This window comes from Aquarana catesbeiana, linkage group LG02 (assembly GCF_042186555.1).
Source record: "Aquarana catesbeiana isolate 2022-GZ linkage group LG02, ASM4218655v1, whole genome shotgun sequence".
NCBI lineage: Eukaryota > Metazoa > Chordata > Amphibia > Anura > Ranidae > Aquarana > Aquarana catesbeiana.
Genome location: NC_133325.1, coordinates 394,751,148 through 394,765,427, shown reverse-complemented (window position 1 = coordinate 394,765,427; position 14,280 = coordinate 394,751,148). Strand labels below are relative to the sequence as shown.

The following is a 14,280-nucleotide window of genomic DNA, read 5'->3' as shown; positions in this document are numbered from 1 at the left end:
CTGTTAATTGTTAACTGTTTAGCTAGCATCTGATAACTGGTATGCGACCTATAAGGCTCCATTTACACTGCAAGTTTTGTTCACTGATGCAATGCAGTGCCATTCATTCTGAAGGGTACTCTTATACATAATCCCACCTAAAAACACTTCAGTACTCCATTCAAAACATTAGGTATATACCAAGAGTTATTCGATATAAACGAAACAAATGAGTGTATATAGTACCTCACAACCTGGAAATGCCATGTGGGTGGCAAAATAAACCGAAAACTTGGCAGAGGCATTATCATTGCCTAGCAACTCTATGTGGCTCAGTGGCCACCTATCAGCAGGAATAGTGCGGGCAATCACGCCAACAAGTCAATCAGTTTGCACATGCACATTGCGCAGTTAGTACAAGTGCAGAACTCAGAACACACATGCACACAAGAATCTCAAAATCGTGATGTCTATGGGGTATTCTAAAATCGGTAACAGTGCTTACTTTCCAGAAACTCCAATGCAGGTGCCTCACAGATGGAGGACATATTAAATGTAATCGGCTGGAACAAAAAGGAGTAAAAGAGTCCAAAAGGAAACAAAGCAAATAAAGTACATGATTATGTGTTATGGGCATCGTACACAAAATTAATAGGCAATGGCAAAAAAGGCTGCACACAAGAAGATAAATGCTAATGATCTAAAAAAGATGTCTAAATATTGACTATTACTTCATATTTGTTAAACAATATTACCTACAGAATAAGGGACCAGCTATGGGCAGTTCAGCAGCTACCGCTTACAACTAAGCTTATGTGGGTTATACAGACAAGATATATATTTTCCCTTCCTAGTACTTTAACTATGTGAAACTGTGGACAGGGTTCATTGATGACATCTGAACAGGCCCTAGAGAAGAGCATTATCTTTATATGCCATTTATTTAAAAATAGGAAATTAGGCAAATATACTTATAAATCAATATAAGGGACAGGCTCATAGCAATATCCAAGCAAAAGACTACCAGAGCCACTATACATACACTTTATATGTACTAGGAAGTATTCACGTGGGTCTGCATATGCTACACCGATATTCCCTTTGTGGTTGTTAGAGACTTGTATGTTAAGAGTGCTGGCTAGAGACAAACAGCTCCATACTACTTTATATTCCAAACCTCCTGATCAGAACACATGTACATTAACCTTTTTATTACGAGATACACCTCCTCCATATCTGGATCGATCAAAAAAAATGATGATGTCCTCCTAGCCGACATGGCACTGGCACCAGTGATTAAATAGCCACTTCTTATGGTATATTCCAAAAATAAATCACTCTGCAACTGTTAGGTATAGGCCGATCCAGCTAACAGTTATAACATTCCCCTTTTCCGCTTTTCAAACAAAAAGGGATGTTACAGTTGTTTCAGTTGCAACATTTGTAATGCTCTGATCCCTGGAAAGGGTTTTTCATCACCCATACACTATCAAAAGATTCTTGATTAAAGATTATCTTAACTGTAACATTGCCATTGTGTACACATTCTCAAATATCCCCGTTCCTCAACTTATGTAGGAAAAACCAGCAACCCTTTCAAGAAATAGTATCAAAATATGGTAGTGACATTAAACTAGCCATAGAATTAATAACTATGAGCAAAGATTTGGAAACCAACAACATTTGTTTTGTCACGTTTTTGGGGTTGTGCTCGATACGTGCATAGAGAAATCACACGAATATTTATAAATATAACATTTATTAAAAGTAATGACAGATACAGATAAAGAAAATATAACAAGAATACTTAACTAAAGATGCTGTTTCCGCCATGGAGTCCTGTTTGCTGTTATGCAACATGGCCGACCAGGTTCAGACGCATGCATAATTTACAAGCTCTGGCGTGAGACTAACCATACAAGTTCTAGCTAGGGTATATAGGTCTTGTATGTAGGAAATGGTCAAGCCCACCTTCAGAGCAAAATATCTTCTAAGAAAAATAGCAAGTTCCTGAAGGAGAGGGGGGGGGCTAACTTGTCCATGGAATCCGCTTACATTCACATTCCAATGACATGAGTCAGCTGAAAGTTACCAGACTAGCCAAGATATTAGAAGCTTTATTAGATATTTGTTAGGCCAACCTTAATAAGGAATATAAAATATGCAATTTCCCTATCTCCGGTTTTATGCTCTAAGTGGAGGTGTATGGGAATTCAAAACTCTCCTTATGTGAACAAAAGCCCATTGACACAGGCCTTGAAATCTTTCTTTTCTGTGTCTTCTATACTATCCAGCAGATCTAAGTAACCCAGAATTGAAAATATTTTTATATTAACATGTTTTTATTGAGATGCTTTTTGATTTAAAAAAAAAGTCTTAGGGATATGTTTTGAAGAACATGACATGTTAAATCTGTAAATGAAAGGTTGCCAGACACTGAGCAAAATGTTAGATTGAGTTTAAAATGACATTGCCCAGTGAATTTCTCTAGCATAAAATGTTGCTGCCAAAGGGTTAACAGTATTTCCTTTGATTTGTAATATATCATTGTATTAGCACTTTGTTTTACTTGTGTGTATGTTTCGGAGTGGTCTGGATCCATAAACATTACATCTCTGTGTCATTTGATAACCCTTCCAGTTTCTAGGAGCAGATGTGAGATGTTGATTACTGTTGTATTAGAAATGTTATTTGTTCTGTAGGAGGCTGAATGACGTATAAAGCTCTTTTCTTCTCTCTGTTGGGTGCTTGAGTGTACTAAAATTGGTGTACTACAATGCATCTCTTTGTGCTGATTAGGGAGCGATCAATTAACAACTGCAATTATATTTCCCAGCATGAAAAATCAGTTATTATTCGTTGACACTTTTTTACTTGACAAAAATACAATATGAAAAACGTTAGCCATTTATCTGCTGCATCTCTCTCTCCATCTCATGATTGGATATAGGTTTTAAAGCAGTTCTTTAGTCCTGGAGAATTTTGAACAGTATAACCACAATGTAATTTAATTTGCACGTGCACACAGACACTCCTGTTTTGTGGGATTTAACTTCAAATAGAGTTTTCCAATGACTCAGTTCACTTACAAGAATATGTTTTTGGACTTTTTGCCCACTTTTGTTTATCCAAATATCAAAGTAACACATCTTTCAGCCTCATTGCAATTTTTTTTACATAGCTGTGTCCCGTCTGCCCCAGTTTCAGCCTCTCTGTATAATCACTTTTCTACTGTGGTGAAGTTATAAATGGAGGAATGGTGGACTGTTATTTACCAACTGTCATTTACAAACACTGATGTAGAAGCAGCCTTAGGGCAGCTATTGTGCTTGTGAATGGCTGTTATTCGAGCTAGTGTCAGATGGCACAGCTCACAGATACATTGTACCGAGTCAATATGAGTGGCTCTGTAGCATGTGATTGCTGTGATATCCAATCCCAGTAATTACATGCTACTAATAAAAATGAAAAGGCAGGCACTAGTACATCAACATATCTCTATACCAATATCCTTTTAAACAATATACCGTATTTTTCGCTCCATAAGACGCACCTAGGTTTTAGAGGAGGAAAAGAAGAAAAAACATATTCTGAACCAAACAGTCTCAATGTAGATATGGGAAAAAAATTAGTTTTGCAGATTGCATAATGGATAACAGCCTCTAAAAGTTCCATGTAAAAAAGATAGTTTATTGAATAATCAATGTGGTGAACGTACATAGGATCTGCCAACCCAGTGAAAAAACCAACACAAGGAGCGCTGGTCCAGTATTTTGTCAATAAACCAGAAAATTAAAGTAAAAAGTTTCAAGCTTTAATAACAAATGTATCCTTTCACAAACATTATCCAGATGATCAAATGGAGAGAAGCCTGGGAATCCCAGTAACTCACGGCTAGCATATCATCCTCTGCAGTCCCGGGGGGATAGATGGTGGTCACCAACCCTGATCCTGTGTAGAGACAGTGAGATGTTCACGGAGGGTGTGGAGGAGGTTCCCACTCTCAAACTGTCAGATGTCAAACAAGGGGGGAGTTTTTGGAGGACCCAAATACTCCAGGATCAGCCCAGGGAAGGCACACTCCGTTCCCGATGATCAGGGAGGAGAGTGGGGAGGGACAGTGCTATGCAGTCCAGAGTGCAGTCCACAGCGGAGGAACAGAGCCTGACAGGTGGCTGGTGTCTGGGTCCATACAAGCAGCTGTGCAGTGGCAATCACAGGCGAGCTTAACACACTCCGTTCCCGGTGGTCAGGGAGGAGAGGAAGGACAGAGCCGTGCAGTCATAGATGGAGGGACAGAGCCAGGCAGATAGCTTGTATCCGAGTTGGGGGGGGGTCTAATCATTATTTGCTCCATAAGACGCACAGACATTTTCCCCCTTTTTTTGGGGGGAAAAAAGTGCGTCTTATGGAGCAAAAAATACGGTGTATGGTTGATCTGAAAAAAAAATATTTTTTGGAAACTATACCTATACGTTAAAGTCCATATCACATAAAGTGATAAAAACAGTCCCAATTCACCGTGCCCTTGTGAAAAATATGTAATAACCTTTTCTTCTCTATAAATAAATAAGCGTCGATCCACATGCCCAGGTGAAGTGTGCACTCACCAGATTTATGCAGCCGACAATGCAGCCCACACACCTTATGGGGTAATCCCTGTGCCCGTTTTTTTTCACATTTTCACCATACGGATTCCGCTGTCTCCCAGCTTGGAGGTCTCACTGATACAGTGGGGATCGAAAGTTTGGGCACCCCAGGTAAAAATGTGTATTAATGTGCATAACGAAGCTAAGGAAAGATGGAAAAATCTCCAAATGGCATCAAATTACAGATTAGACATTCTTATAATATGTCAAAAAAAGTTAGATTTTATTCCCATCATTTACACTTTCAAAATTACAGAAAACAAAAAAATGGCGTCTGCAAAAGTTTGGGCACCCTGCAGAATTTATAGCATGCACTGCCCCCTTTGCAAACTTGAGACCTGCCAGTGTCATGGATTGTTCTCATTCATCGTCTGGGAAGACCAGGTGATGTCAGTCTCAAAGGTTTTAAATGGCCAGACTCATCTGACCTTGCCCCAACAATCAGCACCATGGGTTCTTCTAAGCAGTTTTCTAGAAAACTGAAACTGAAAATAGTTGACGCTCACAAAGCTGGAGAAGGCTATAAGAAGATAGCAAAGTGTTTTCAGATGTCAATATCCTCTGTTCGGAATGTAATTAAGAAATAGCAGTCATCAGGAACAGTGGAAGTTAAAGCAAGATCTGGAAGACCAAGAAAAATATCAGACAGAACAGCTCGCAGGATTGTGAGAAAAGCAATTCAAAACCCACATTTAACTGCACGATCCCTCCAGAAAGATCTGGCAGACACTGGAGTTGTGGTACACTGTTCCACTATAAAGAGATACTTGTACAAATATGGTCTTCATGGAAGCGTCATCAGAAGAAAACCTCTTCTACGTCCTCACCACAAAAATCAGCGTTTGAACTTTGCAAATGAACATATAGACAAGCCTGAGGCATTTTGGAAACAAGTTCTGTGGACCGATGAGGTTAAAATAGAACTTTTTGGCCGGAATGAGCAAAGGTAAGTTTGGAGAAGAAAGGGCACAGAATATAATGAAAAGAACCTCTGTCCAACTGTTAAGCATGGGGGTGGATCAATCATGCTTTGGGGTTGTATTGCAGCCAGTGGCACAGGGAACATTTCACAAGTAGAAGGAAAAATTGATTCATTAAAATTTCAGCAAATTTTGGATGGTAACTTGATGCCATCTGTGAAAAAGCTGAAGTTAAAGAGAGGATGGCTTCTACAAATGCATAATGATCCTAAACACACCTCAAAATCTACGGGGGATTACATCAAGAGGCGTAAACTGAAGGTTTTGCCATGGCCTTCACAATCTCCTGACCTCAACATTATTGAAAATCTATGGATAGACCTTAAAAGAGCAGTGCGTGACAGACAGCCTAGAAATCTCAAAGAACTGGAAGACTTTTGTAAGGAAGAATGAGCAAAGATACCTCAAACAAGAATTGAAAGACTCTTGGCTGGCTACAAAAAGCATTTACAAGCTGTGATACTTGCCAAAGGGGGCAGTACAAGATATTAACTGTGCAGGGTGCCCAAACTTTTGCAGACGCCATTTTTTTGTTTTCTGTAATTTTGAAAGTGTAAATGATGAAAATAAAATCTAACTTTTTTTGACATATAAGAATGTCTAATCTGTAATTTGATGCCATTTGGAGATTTTTCCATCTTTCCTTGGCTTCGTTATGCACATTAATACACATTTTTACCTGGGGTGCCCAAACTTTCGATCCCCACTGTATATACTGTCATTCACTCAGAGAAAATGAGAGACCCAGAGGTAGATCATAATGTAGTAGGTTTATTGTAAAAAGGATGCAGGCAATATTTAAAAATGCTGCTCACAATCTGTGGGTGCCTAACTGGAACTAATGCATCCAGTTTGCCAGTGCAGGCGTGCGTTCCAAAGGTCAGGTGTGATGCAATAAGGAAACCAGATATGACTTATGCCACTATGATCTACCTCTGGGTCTCTTATTTGCTCTTTCAGTAAAAAAAAAGGAAGTGAGTTGATATCCTTTCAAAGTGAGGGAATCGTGGGGTGTCACCAGAAATAATGCCCTTGTTGGAAAGATTTCCCCTCTATTCTTGTATTCCTGTTCTCATGTCAACCCAAAATTTGGGATTTTCTTAAGATAATACTGGTAAACAGGACAAATATAGGTGGTAAGTCTCCCTAAAGGGGGCACAGAAAAACACTAAATAGCACACATTTTCAAATACAGACACTCTCCCTTAAAAAAATAAAATATACAATCAATGCTATATTACAAGCTCTGAGAAAGGCTTTAAAATACGTGTTAAGTAATTTTTTTTTTTTTTAATTCTTCACATGATTTTATCAGTGTCAGGCCTCCTAATAAAAAAATAAAAAACAGTGTTTCACTTTTTGGCATTTGCTGTTGAGTTAATTTACCCACTGGCTGCTTTTATATCTCTGGGACTTTCTTGATATATCAGGGACCAACCGGCAAGAACGACACCCAACACTGACAGCTGCAGGTGGAATTATTGGAAACTGAACAGATTATCTCAGTAATGAAATGATATTCAATTTTACCTGCAAAACACACACACACAAAAAAAAGAATTTAGGTGCAGTGGACTATTAGGTTGTAAATAAGAACTAAGCTATTGTAAAACCTATTGCACATCATTTATATTTGTTCGGGTATCACTTGCCATTGTCCTTCCATCATTCTTTTGTAATATGCTTTAGGAAACCCGATCTCTTAGAATTCTTGTGATGCTTCCCCCAAAGGAGTCTGACGCTTGATTTTAAGAGCATCGCGTATACGCTCAAAGCTTGAATGGTTTATATATGTCTTTGTCAGTGTCAAATGATCCAAGAAGCTGAGCATCTGTTCTATACAAGCTTTTATGGTGCCTGGAAAAGGATAAGTCAGCTTTATATAACGTGAGTAGCTCTTTGCTGATGCCAGTTAACTGCTGTTAAGCAGAATGCTATAGAAAAAGCAGTAAGGCAGTCATTGTATAGAAAGAAAGCTGTACCACCGTTTGAAGAAAATAAGTTATCCCTGCCCTATAGAGGATTTTCTATTGCTCATTTGCACTGATTTGTTCTTTTGTATGGCACTGATCGGTATGAGAATTTGACATAACTATATTTAGTAGAAATCGCTATTTACTCAGAAATGGTGGGAAGGGCAATGCTTGATTTAAAAGCCTTAATAGTAAATTGTTTTCCTAATAACACAGTGGTGTTATTTCCATGGTTGTGGAACCCAGAGAGACGTGTGTGGATTATAGAACTGCTTGTGTTGGATAGACCAAGTATAAGGTTAAAAAAAAAAATCTTTGAAAGGAAAACTTTTTTTTTTAAGGTAGCTATACACCTGTAGAGATGTTTAAGTGATAAGAACTGTAAAACAATGCTACACATGCAAGGAGCAATTGCCTTTTAGGATGCTTATTTTTCATTTTTCTCCTGTTGAGCTCAGTGTTTTTTATAAAGGTCATTCTGTCCGGTCTATATGGCGCAAGTAGGGTGAAAGTAAGGGTTTATTTAAAAAAAAAAAAAAAATTTATAATCAACTGAAACTTCCACATATAGGTTATCTCACACTAGAATGTAGTAGCTGATATAAAGTTTATATGCCGTTACAATTTTTTAAAATTTTTTTTACAATCTGAGATTTTTTTTCTTGCTGTCCTGTTCATACATGTACATTTTTTTATGCCAGTTAGAGACACTGTTACCACCCTTTTTGCAGTCACTGCAATATGCGCTTAAAGTACCCCCACAATAAAAATGTGGGTCTCTGTCATGATTTATTTTCAAGTCCAGCGTGATTTTTCAAGGTAATTAAAAAATCGTTTGTCCAATAGTGTTTTTTTGTTGACTTTGAGATAAGATAAGCATTCGCCTAATATGAGGGGTGTGCTTTAATTTCTATAATTACCTTATAGGTTTGCCACATAGTTTTGGGATTAAGGCCGGCTACCCCAGAAGAAGAAGGGCAGATCATCAGGTATACCCTTATTACTAACCACGTTTGTTTTTTTTTACACCAATTGTTAAACATATTACTTAACAGAATTTGTCTTTTGGTTTGCAGGGGATGGTTGGAACGGGAGAGTCGGCACGGCCTCCAATTTGGACATAACTGGTTTCTTATTTCTGTACAGTGGTGGCAACAGTGGAAGGAATATGTTAAATATGTAAGTGCTGCATTAAAGTATATGTGAACCCTAACAATGAATTTTGCTTATTTGCTCAGTTTTGGTCTGTTAAATATACCATTGAAAGTTTTTGGTTAAATCTAGTCAATAAGTGGAAAATACCTGTTGAAGTCTTGTGAGCTGATAACTTTATGTGCTTTTTGTTTGTACACAAAGAGGGGTTATGCCGATGAGATGGGGGAGGACGATGAGAGATTTCTGTTTTCTGTACTTGCAGCATGCTTCAAGGGATAAAACATGGGGAAATATTTAGACGCTTTAAGTGAAGGTGACCCCCTGACATGCCACATTTGGCATGTTATTCTTTTGAGGGGGGGAGCGGATACCCTCTTTTTAGGGGCATCCAGCTCCCACTTCCTCCCAGGGCTCTGCAGAGCCGGAAGGAAGTTCACCCCCCCCTTCCTCCTTGCAATCTTCTGGGACACGTCACAGATCCCAAAAGATTGCCAAGCCAATCGCAGCGTGGCTCGCGCATGCGCAGTGAGTGCCTGGCTGTGAAGCCACAGCCGAGCGCCCATAGTCAAAATGCCGAGGAGAGGAGCGGGGCTTCATTCACCCACATCGCTGGAACGTGAGACAGGTGAGTGTCTGATTATTAAAAGTCAGCAGCTACAAAAAGTGTAGCTGCTGACTTTTATATGGGTGAAACTCCGCTTTATGGTTTCTTGGCTGTAGAAAGCTGTCGGTTTGTATGGAATATATTGAAATATGCTTTTCTGTAGCATGTTCAATAATGATTAGTTAGATTTGATACAGCTTTTCTTTTGCTTGCTTTACATAAAATACTTGAATCCATTAATGTATTGAAAATTTATGTTTCATTTATTAACATTTTGTTTAACCACTTCCGGACCGCCCACCGCACATATACTGCGGCAAGACGGCCCGGCTGCGTGAAACGGCGTGCATGAGATACTGTGGGCGTGAAGACTTGATGTCAACTGGCCACTTGTGATCACTCCACAGAGAGGCAGAATGGTGATCTGCCTATGTAAACAAGGCGGATCCCTGTTCTGACAGGGGACAACACTGAGATTGGCTGTTCCAAGTGATTCAAGCCATCTCTGTGTTGTCCCAGTGAGCCCATCCCCCATACAGTTAGAACACACACTGAGGGAACACAGGTAACCTTTGGATCACCCCTAGTGCTAACCCCTTCCCTGCTAGTGTCATGTATAAATTGGTCAGTGCATTTTTTTAAGCACTGATCATTGTATTTGTGTCACTGGTCCCCAAAAAGTGTCACTTAGGGTCAGATTTGTCCATCGCAATGTCGGAGTCCCTCTAAAAATCGCAGATCGCCGCCATTACCAGTAAAAACAATAAAAAAAAAAAAATAAAAGTCCCTAAATTTATCCCCTATTTTGTAGACGTTATAACTTTTGCACAAACCAATCAATATACGCCTATTGGGATTTTTTTTTACCAAAAATATTTAGCAGAATACATATTGGCCTAAACTGATGAATAAATTCGTTTTTTCAAAACTTTTTTGGATATGTATTACAGCAGAAAGTAAAACATTTTGTATTTTTTTTTCAAAATTGTCGCTCTTTTTTTGTTTATATCGCAAAAAATAAAAATCACAGAGATGATCAAATGCCACCAAAAGAAAGCTCTATTTGTGGGAAAAAAAAGACCTAAATTTTGTTTGGGTACAATGTCGCACGACTGTGCAATTGTCAGTTCAAGTGACGCAGTGCCATATCGGAAAAAATGGTTTGCTCATTAAGGGAGTAAATACTTCCGGGGCTGAAGTGGTCAGTCACAGCTGACTTAAGGTTTTCTTTCAAGTGCCTCGTGCTTCAGCCATGAAGCCACTAATTCCTATGGTAAAGGTACTAACTGCTAGCAATTTAGGAGATTCTATAGTTTCTGAGGGGGAAACTGTTTTGTAAAACAGGCATTAAAGGAGAAATTTACTTTTTGCAAAGAAATAATAAATGCACATTTTTTTTGCAGGTAAAAAAATGTACATTATTTATTTATTTCTTTGGAGCCTGTAAAGCTTTGCGCACCATGCAGGTCTCCAGCAGAGCCAGTGTATCTGCTCCCACTCCTGGGCATAGATGGCCACAGTATCCGTGGATATCTACGCCATGTCCGGCGCCTCCTCCGTCCGTCTCCGTTCCCCCCCGCTGTCTTCTGGGAGACACACAGGTCCCAGAAGACAGCAGGGACCAGTGGGATCACGCAGCGCGACTTGCGTATGCGCAGTAGGGAACCAGGCTGTGAAGCCACAAGGCTTCACTTCCTGATTCCCTTACCGAAGATGGCGGCGCCTCCACCCGAGATCCGAGGAACAGATCGGCTTCTGAACAGGTAAGTGTCCATATTTTAAAAGTCAGCAGCTGCGGTATTTGTAGCTGCTGACTTTTAAAAAACAATAAAAATTTGGCAGAACTCCGCTTTAACTGAACTTGAGCAGCTCTGCAAAGAAGATGTAGTAGAGACATATTCCAACAGACTAAAGGCTGTAAGGCACATTTCAGGCTGCAAAGCAACAAAATGTGATTATTTAAAGGGGGGTGATTCTTTTCTATACCTACGCAAAGTATGCTGCACTATAGGGTTACATCAGTAAGTTTTGTAAATAGTATGGTACTGTCCTTGTTCATATATTTTGTATGCTTAATATTAAAAAGTGAGCAGCCTCTTGGATTCCTCAAAATGTTAAATTATGACCTAATTAGGGGAAATGTTTGGCTAGCTGGATAGCCAAGTGAAAATTTGTTGTGACAGATTAGTGTAGAAGAGTTTATTTCCAGTGTCATCACTCTGACATGTGCTTCATCACTAGCCTCAAGGTTGAAACATCTGCGTAATTCTGTGCAGATATTTTTTCCTGTGGAAGCACATACATACTAAACCGCATTTAAAATGACTACATAATAGTTACTCAAAGTATATAGACAATAACCTATATCCCCTATGGTATGTCCACTATCTTCTCAATAAGTACTCTGGATGCAAGATTAGCAAAGCTAACTCCTGGATATATATCTAGATATCACAAATTTAAGACTTTGAGGTCATACATATCTCATAAAGGAATGCTTGGCAAGGTCTGAACCATTCAGCATTCCAGTCTTTTTTGTTACCTTTTTAGCCTGGCCAGAGCATACATTTTGCCCCATTTGTTTTTTTGTTTTTATTTTTTTAATCCTGCAACTTTCAGCAGTACTGTGATGATAGCATGCAATAAAAAGGCAGTAAATGTACCTTCTACACTTTATATAATAGGTTCCATCATTACTTAGGACAGCTGTAGGGAAGCCCAAAATATCCAGTTTGCAGTGACAAAATCTTACTGTATGGTCACCTGTGCAGGTATAATATGACTTCTACAAGTTAAATAGTCACATAGATGGTGAACTGAAGCCACCCAATAAGCAGAATACAGTAAAACCTCAGATTGCGAGTAACACGTTTTACAAGCGTTAAGCAATACAAGCTGTTTTTTTCTTTTTTTATTATAAATCCTGACTCGATTTGCAAGCGTTGTCTCACAAGATGAGCATTATTCAAGCCACTGGGGTGTGCAGTACCACATGTGGCCAGAGGTGTGGGGGCGCTGGAGACGCTCTGAGCCATTCGGAGACACTCAGAAACACTCCATTCCCCAGTGTCTCCGAGTGGTCTCCAAGCATTTCCGAGTGTCTCCGGCTCCCCCCCAACTCTGGCCACATGCCGTACTGCATACACTAGCAGTGACACTGAAACAAATTATCTGAGTTTCCATTGATTCCTATGGGGAAACTCGCTTTGATATACGAGTGCTTTGGATTACAAGTATGCTTCTGGAGCGAATTATGCTCATTATCTAAGGTACTACTGTACATACTTTTTTGCAGTTTTTTTTTATTATTATATTATTTTAATTATGCATATTAAAAAAGTTTGGCTTGATTTAATTTTTGAGAAAGAATAATAATGTATAGTTTGTAGTTGTGCATGCCATTTGTATTAAAGTGGATTTAAACCCTCTCCTATACCTAGTGAAGTGAACCACCTCAGATGATACACAGAGATGAAACAAATCTCCCTACATAAGTTTTACATGTATATCTGCTGTCTTCATCTGTATATATTCTTTAGAATTCCTACATCTTGTTAGAGATTTTCTCTTCCTGTTCAGCAGTATGAGGTGTGTGTGTGTGTGTGTGTGTGTGTGTGTGTATATATATATATATATATATATATATATATATATATATATATATATATATATAATAAATAAATAAAATATACACAGTATTTTTACAAAAGTGAGTACACCCCTCACATTTTTGTAAATATTTTATTACATCTTTTCATGTGACAACACTGAAAAAATTACACTTTGCTACATAATTACTCAACACACAGCCATTAATTGTCTAAACTGCTGGCAACAAAAGTGAGTACGCCCCTTAGTGAAAATGTCCAAATTGGGCCCAAAGTGTCAATATTTTGTGTGACCACCATTATTTTCCAGCACTGGCTTAAAACCTCTTGGGCATGGACATCACCAGAGCTTCACAGGTTGCCACTGGAGTCCTCTTCCACTTCTCCATGACAACATCACGGAGCTGGTGGTTGTTAGAGAGCTTGCGCTCCTCCACCTTCCATTTGAGGATGCCCCACAGATGCTCAATAGGGTTTCGGTCTGGAGACATGCCTGGCCAGTCCGTCAACTTTACCCTCAGCTTCTCTAGCAAGGCCGTGGTCGTCTTGGAGGTGTGTTTGGGGTCATTATCATGTTGAAATACTGCCTTGTGGCCCAGTCTCCGAAGGGAGGGGATCATGCTCTGCTTCAGTATGTCACAATACATGTTGGCATTCATGGTTCCCTCAATAAACTGTAGCTCCCCAGTGCCGGCAGCACTCATGTAGCCCCAGACCACGACACTCCCACCACTATGCTTGACTGTAGGCAAGACACACTTGTCTTTGTACTCCTCACCTGGTTGCCTCCACACACGCTTGACACCATCTGAACCAAATAAGTTTGTCTTGGTCTCATTAGACCCACAGGACATGGTTCCAGTAATCCATGACCTTGGTCTGCTTGTCTTCAGCAAACTGTTTGCAGGCTTTCTTGTGCATCATCTTTAGAAGAGCCTTCCTTCTGGGATGAAAGCCATGCAGACCAGTCGCAATGTGCGGCGTATGGTCTGAGCACTGACAGGCTGACCCCCCCACCACTTCAACCTCTGCAGCAAAGCTGACAGCACTCATCCGTCTATTTCCCAAAGACAACCTCTGGATGTGACGCTGAGCACGTGTCTTGGAACAAGACAGGTTCCAATCAGAACAGGCCTCGCCATGGTTGACCAAAGAAGTTGAGTGCACGTGCTCAGCGTCACATCAAATTGGTCTGCATGGCCGTCATCCCAGAAGGAAGCCTCTTCTAAAGACGATGCACAAGAAGGCCTGCAAACAGTTTGCTGAAGACAAGCAGACTAAGGACATGGATTACTGGAACCATGTCCTGTGGTCTGATGAGAACAAGATAAA

The 14,280-nt window shown here is 39.6% G+C and overlaps 1 protein-coding gene across 2 annotated transcripts in view; it reads left to right on the top strand.

Moving 5' to 3' along the window:
• The window catches only part of USP32 (ubiquitin specific peptidase 32), a 329,432-nt gene that overhangs the window by 213,795 nt on the left and 101,357 nt on the right, over positions 1 to 14,280 (top strand). For both annotated transcript variants that reach the window (XM_073615247.1, XM_073615245.1), the window contains exons 11-12: positions 8,509 to 8,570; positions 8,658 to 8,760. In XM_073615247.1, coding sequence (XP_073471348.1) covers positions 8,509 to 8,570; positions 8,658 to 8,760 — 165 coding nt within the window. The remainder of the gene's footprint in view (positions 1 to 8,508; positions 8,571 to 8,657; positions 8,761 to 14,280) is intronic.